Here is a 6,196-nt window from a genome sequence, read left to right on the forward strand (position 1 = left end):
TAAGTACGGATTTGGTCCAGTCGGTTAGGCCCATAACTATATTCCGATATTTATGATTTGGGAGAAAAAAAAAACAAAAAAAAATTAAAAAGAAAAGGGCTATAGTGTTCGATTGAATCTTCTTTTCTTCTTCGTTGGTTCCAACCCTAATCTAGGGTTACTCTCTCTCGCTCGCTCGCTTCCTTCTGAGCTTCGTTCTGCTGATTTCCACGAGCATTTAGCTTTACAAACCTTGAATTTGGAGTGCGTTTGGATCAAAAACAGTTGAGCGAAGATGAGGATTATGATTAAGGGAGGTGTGTGGAAGAACACCGAAGATGAGATTCTCAAGGCCGCCGTTATGAAGTATGGTAAGAACCAATGGGCTCGGATCTCGTCTCTTCTCGTTCGTAAATCTGCCAAACAGTGTAAAGCTCGCTGGTACGAGTGGCTCGATCCTTCTATTAAAAAGGTATGTGTGTGTCCGCCTTTTCCTTCTCTTCAGTGGTAGTGTTCGATAGAAAAAAATTGTTTTGGATCTGGAAAATAATGAAAGCTATAGTTTGAATTTAGGCCTATAGGTAGTTTGTTAGCTTGATACTTGGATGTTTAGTGGTATATATGGTTTGCTTTGTTTCTGAAGTTCGTACTAATTGTAGGACTTTTGGAGTATTGTTAGGCTTTGCTTATGGTTTTGAATTAGAAACTGATTTGTTTTTGTGATGTTTATATAGACTGAATGGACCAGAGAAGAAGATGAGAAGCTTCTACATCTTGCTAAACTTCTGCCTACTCAGTGGAGAACTATTGCTCCTATTGTTGGCCGTACGCCATCTCAATGCCTTGAGAGGTATGAAAAGCTTCTTGATGCAGCATGTACTAAGGACGAGAATTATGATGCAGCGGATGATCCACGGAAACTACGCCCTGGTGAGATTGATCCAAACCCAGAAGCAAAGCCTGCTCGTCCTGATCCCGTAGACATGGACGAAGATGAGAAGGAAATGCTTTCTGAAGCAAGAGCTAGGTTGGCTAACACTAGGGGAAAGAAGGCTAAAAGAAAAGCTAGAGAAAAACAACTCGAGGAAGCTAGAAGGCTTGCTTCTCTTCAAAAGAGAAGAGAACTAAAAGCAGCTGGGATTGATGGTAGACATAGGAAAAGGAAGAGAAAGGGAATCGACTATAATGCAGAAATTCCTTTTGAAAAGAGGGCACCTGCAGGATTCTATGATACTGCAGATGAAGATCGTCCTGCTGACCAAGTTAAATTTCCAACAACCATTGAAGAGCTGGAAGGCAAAAGAAGAGCTGATGTAGAAGCACAGTTACGCAAACAAGATGTTGCTAGGAACAAAATTGCTCAGAGACAGGATGCCCCAGCAGCTATATTGCAAGCGAACAAGCTGAATGATCCTGAAGCTGTTAGAAAGAGATCAAAGCTGATGTTACCACCACCTCAGATTTCAGACCACGAGCTAGAAGAAATTGCTAAGATGGGCTACGCCAGTGACCTTCTTGCAGAGAATGAGGAGCTAACAGAAGGAAGCGCTGCTACTCGTGCACTTTTGGCGNAGGGCACCTGCAGGATTCTATGATACTGCAGATGAAGATCGTCCTGCTGACCAAGTTAAATTTCCAACAACCATTGAAGAGCTGGAAGGCAAAAGAAGAGCTGATGTGGAAGCACAGTTACGCAAACAGGATGTTGCTAGGAACAAAATTGCTCAGAGACAGGATGCTCCAGCAGCTATATTGCAAGCGAACAAGCTGAATGATCCTGAAGCTGTTAGAAAGAGATCGAAGCTGATGTTACCACCACCGCAGATATCAGACCACGAGCTACAAGAAATTGCTAAAATGGGCTACGCCAGTGACCTTCTTGCAGAGAATGAGGAGCTAACCGAAGGAAGCGCTGCTACTCGTGCACTTTTGGCAAATTACTCACAAACACCAAGGCAAGGAATGACACCTATGAGGACGCCACAAAGAACTCCTTCTGGTAAAGGTGATGCTATTATGATGGAAGCAGAAAACCTGGCTAGATTAAGAGACTCTCAGACACCTTTGCTAGGAGGAGAAAATCCTGAATTGCACCCTTCTGACTTTACTGGGGTCACTCCAAGGAAGAAGGAGATTCAAACGCCTAATCCAATGTTGACCCCTTCGATGACTCCTGGCGGTGCTGGTCTTACTCCAAGAATTGGCTTGACTCCATCAAGGGATGGATCTTCTTTTTCTATGACACCCAAAGGGACTCCGTTCAGGGATGAACTTCATATTAATGAAGACATGGACATGCACGACAATGCTAAACTTGAGAGGCATAGACGAGAGGAAGCTAAAAGGAGTTTACGCTCTGGTTTGACTGGGCTTCCTCAGCCAAAGAACGAGTACCAAATAGTTCCACAACTTCCTCCAGAGGAAAGTGAAGAGCCAGAAGAGAAAATTGAGGAAGATATGTCAGACAGGATAGCGAGGGAAAAGGCTGAGGAAGAAGCAAGACAACAGGCATTGCTTAAGAAGAGATCCAAGGTCTTGCAGAGAGATCTTCCTAGACCTCCAGCTGCTTCATTGGAAATAATTAGGAACTCGTTACTTTCAGCTGACGGAGACAAAAGTTCTGTTGTTCCTCCTACTCCTATTGAGGTTGCAGATAAAATGGTACGAGAGGAGCTTCTAAAGTTGCTGGAGCATGATAATGCAAAGTATCCGCTTGATGATAAAGCTGAGAAGAAGAAAGGAGCCAAGAACCGTACCAACAGTTCTGCTTCTCAAATTCTTGCAATTGAAGATTTCGAGGAATATGAACTCCAAGAGGTATGTATATGAATCTTCCCATTGTTAGTTGTACATTTGTTCTTTTGGTTGATTTATTTGGTGGCCCAACTCTGGATTCTTTAGTTTGCACTTGGTTTAGGATTAGATTGCTTGATGCCTTTTTTTGACATGAATGTGAATCCGCTTTTAATTTGAATCAGCATCTGTAACTTGGTATACACTAAGGGGAATTCTAATGAAGGTTGTTGCCACTGATTTTTGGTAGGCGGACAGCATGATAAAGGAAGAGGGGGAGTTTCTGCGTGTGTCAATGGATCATGCGGACAAGACACTCGATGATTTCATAGAAGCTCGCAACAGATCCGTGAACGATCTCATCTACTTGCCCACCCAAAACGCTTACGGGCTCTCAAGTGTTGCTGCAAACGCGGAAAAAGTTGCATCTTTGCAGGTGGAGATGGAGAATGCGAGAAAAAAGTTCGAGGAAGATGAGAAGAAGGCAGAACACATGAAGGCCAAGTATAAAACCTATACAAAGGGTCATGAGGTAATATATAGTTCACATTGGTTTAATGTTAGTTCTGAAATTATATTTCAAACTTTTGTGGTGTCATGTTTAATGGATTTGTTCATTTGACAGAGGAGGGCAGAGACCGTGTGGACCCAAATAGAGGCGACTTTAAAGCAGATTGAGATTGGTGGAACAGAAGTCGAGTGTTTCAAAGCATTGAAGAGGCAAGAAGAGATGGCTGCATCTTTCAGGAAAAAGAATTTGCAAGACGAAGTGGTAAAGCAAAAGGAGACAGAGAGAAAACTGCAAGCGCGCTATGGGAATATGTCGGCAATGGTTGAAAAAGCAGAGGAGATAATGGTCGGGTTCCGAGCACAAGCATTGAAGAAACAAGAGGATGTCGAAGATTCTCACAAACTGAAAGAAGCTAAGCTAGCTGGTGGAGAAGAAGAGGACGTAGCTATAGCCATGGAAGCTTCTGCATAAAACTTGAGTTTTGTATTGGTTACAAGTTTTAAAGGAGACTCAGCTTGACTTTGTATTGTGGTAAGTTTTATATGAGTAATGACTTTGTAAAGGTTGTGATATTCTCTCCGTTATACTTTGCAAGAGTCAAGAAATTTGAATGCTTGGGTTTGGTTCCCATCTAAAAGGTGTTTAACCAACATTTGCACAATTTACTCATGTCGTATGGAAGAGAAGGAAAAAAGCTTATACATTTTTGTGTATGGAAGATAAGAAACAAAGCTTATACTTTTTGGTTGTATGGTAGTGAAGAGAAAAACTTGCAGATCATGTAAACCGAAATTAAAGCCAAAATCAAAAATACAAGAAGTCTGTGTAAAAACTCTTATTATTAGAAAACAACGTAAGATACTAGGGAGTTTTAGCCCTCTTGAAAACTGATTGGGCACTCGATTCTTCTACTCCACTACTTCAATTAGGGTGGGCTCATAGTCATCAGGAGCCACAAATCCATGGAGGTTCATCACTGTTGCAGCTACATTTGCAAGCCCCGGTGTTTCCAGATCTTTACGGAATCTAACTCCTTTAGACAAACCAGGACCTCCAATGGCAATTGGCACCTGCAATCAATAAATTACAATTTCACATCTAAACAATGTTTTACGTTATGGTAATAGCACAGACTTCCATTCGACTTACTGGCTTGAGTGTGTGAGAGGTTAGAATCTGAAGGTTCCCTTCCTTGTCCAAAGCAGGCTTCCCAGATTTATCCCTCTTCACCATGTCCTCTGCGTTTCCGTGATCAGCAGTCACAACATAAATGCCTTTCACTTGTTCGATAGCATCAAAAATCATCTGCAACAACCAAACCACTTGTGAGCTAAGTCACACTCACTCCTATTATTAAGACTAGTCGATAAATTTCTTATAACAATACCTTCACAGCAAGATCAGCAGCCTCGCATGCAACAACTGTGGCTGCAATATCACCTGTATGACCCACCATATCGGAATTTGGAATGTTAACTCGCACCTGAAATTCAATTCAATATCAAAACGTAAGTAAGACTATCTCTGCTTATATACAAGGATGTTTGATTATATGATCATAAGACCATTCATCCACCTCACCTGATCAAACTTGCCACTAAGGATTGCATCCCTCGCCTTCTCACCAATTTCCAGAGCTTTCATCTTTGGTTGGGCATTAAATGATATTCCACTGTCACTTGGGATCTCGACGTACTCCTCCAACTTTTCATTGAAATATCCAGATCGGTTTCCATTCCAGAAGAAGGTGACATGCCCAAACTTGACGGTCTCACTGTTTCAGCCACATACATTGATAAATATGTCAGAGATTCTACTCAAGAACGTAGTATACTCATTGGCAAAAATGCTATCTAGGTGAATATGCATATAAGAAAGATGTCAAATACTCAAATGTGATAGAAAGAATTTAAAGAACCTGCAAGCAAAGGTGCTGACGCCATTGTGAGTCAAATATTCACCAGACGTTCTATCAATCTCCGGGGGAGAAACAAGGTAACGGTTTGGTAGCTTAAGCTCTCCATCATACTGAAGCATACCAGCATAACGTATCTTTGGGAACCTCACACGATCAAACTTGTCAAAATCTTCGTATTCAAGTGCCTTAGCATGCATAACCATACGATCAGCCCTGAAGTTGAAAGTGACAACAGCATCGCCGTCCACAATGGGACCAACTGCTTTCCCTGAGTCATCAACAATCACAAAGGGAGGCAAGTACTGATCATTAGCACCAGGCTCTTTCCTCAATGTCTTGACAGCTTCAACAGCGTTTTTGAATTTGTGAGGAGCTTCACCAAGAACTTGAGCATCCCAACCTCTTTTAACAACTTCCCAATCATTCTCATACCTATCCAAAGTCACATACATACGTCCTCCACCAGATGCAATCTGAGCATCAACACCATTCTCACGTAACTTAACGAGATCTGCTTCAAGAGTTTCAACAAATCCAACACTTGAACCATCCAACACATCACGACCATCGGTAAGGATATGAACACGGATTCTCTTAGCACCACGTTCAGCAGATCCCTTAATCAACAACTATACAAAACAAACAAGTATTTAAGAAATCGAAACACCCAAACATGAATTAAGGGGAAAAAAAAAACAGATCAAATCGAAACCTGTAGCTGATCAATACGAGAGTGAACTCCACCGTCACTGAGAAGTCCAACGAGATGCAAAGTATGTGTATCGAAAGATTCAGAAACGTATTTGAAACCTTCACCTTCAAAGATTTTGCCGGAAGCAAGAGCTAAGTCACAAAGCTTAGCACCTTGAGCGAAGATACGACCAGCACCAAGAGCATTATGACCAACCTCACTGTTTCCCATATCATCTTCACTGGGAAGTCCAACAGCAGTACCGTGAGCTTTGATCAACGTCCAAGTATCAGGAGCTCCCTAT

General features: G+C 41.9%; 2 protein-coding genes across 4 annotated transcripts; one reads left to right on the plus strand and one right to left on the minus strand.

The window, feature by feature from the left end:
* LOC104755178 (cell division cycle 5-like protein) lies at positions 84-3,927 on the plus strand. 3 transcript variants are annotated; one of them, XM_019239098.1, is made up of 5 exons: positions 84-451; positions 714-1,550; positions 1,915-2,796; positions 3,023-3,304; positions 3,398-3,927. In XM_019239098.1, exons 1-5 carry the CDS (start codon positions 275-277, stop codon positions 3,752-3,754), a joined length of 2,535 nt encoding a protein of 844 aa, XP_019094643.1. In that variant the 5' UTR covers positions 84-274; the 3' UTR covers positions 3,755-3,927. The 3 variants fall into 3 exon arrangements, with proteins under 3 accessions (XP_019094643.1, XP_010475824.1, XP_019094644.1); XM_010477522.2 differs by having other exon boundaries at positions 714-1,275; positions 1,640-2,796; XM_019239099.1 differs by having other exon boundaries at positions 714-1,218; positions 1,583-2,796; positions 3,398-3,754.
* Positions 4,054-6,192, minus strand: LOC104755179 (2,3-bisphosphoglycerate-independent phosphoglycerate mutase 1; the record flags this gene model as incomplete). Its single annotated transcript, XM_010477523.1, is given in 6 exon segments — positions 4,054-4,353; positions 4,433-4,588; positions 4,671-4,766; positions 4,865-5,057; positions 5,202-5,830; positions 5,914-6,192. Coding segments are annotated over 6 exon segments (1,515 nt in total), but the record flags the coding sequence as incomplete, so codon positions are not given.

The sequence above is a fragment of the Camelina sativa genome, chromosome 17, assembly GCF_000633955.1.
Source record: "Camelina sativa cultivar DH55 chromosome 17, Cs, whole genome shotgun sequence".
Classification (NCBI taxonomy): domain Eukaryota; kingdom Viridiplantae; phylum Streptophyta; class Magnoliopsida; order Brassicales; family Brassicaceae; genus Camelina; species Camelina sativa.

What these genes read in the sequence shown, in the direction of transcription:
- LOC104755178 (XM_019239098.1), top strand. Translation starts at nt 275, where the DNA reads ATGAGGATTATGATTAAGGGAGGTGTGTGGAAGAACACCGAAGATGAG. An exon ending in TCGATCCTTCTATTAAAAAG is followed by an intron (nt 452 to 713) that starts GTATGTGTGTGT and finishes ATGTTTATATAG; the next exon opens with ACTGAATGGACCAGAGAAGA. An exon ending in AGGAATATGAACTCCAAGAG is followed by an intron (nt 2,797 to 3,022) that starts GTATGTATATGA and finishes GATTTTTGGTAG; the next exon opens with GCGGACAGCATGATAAAGGA.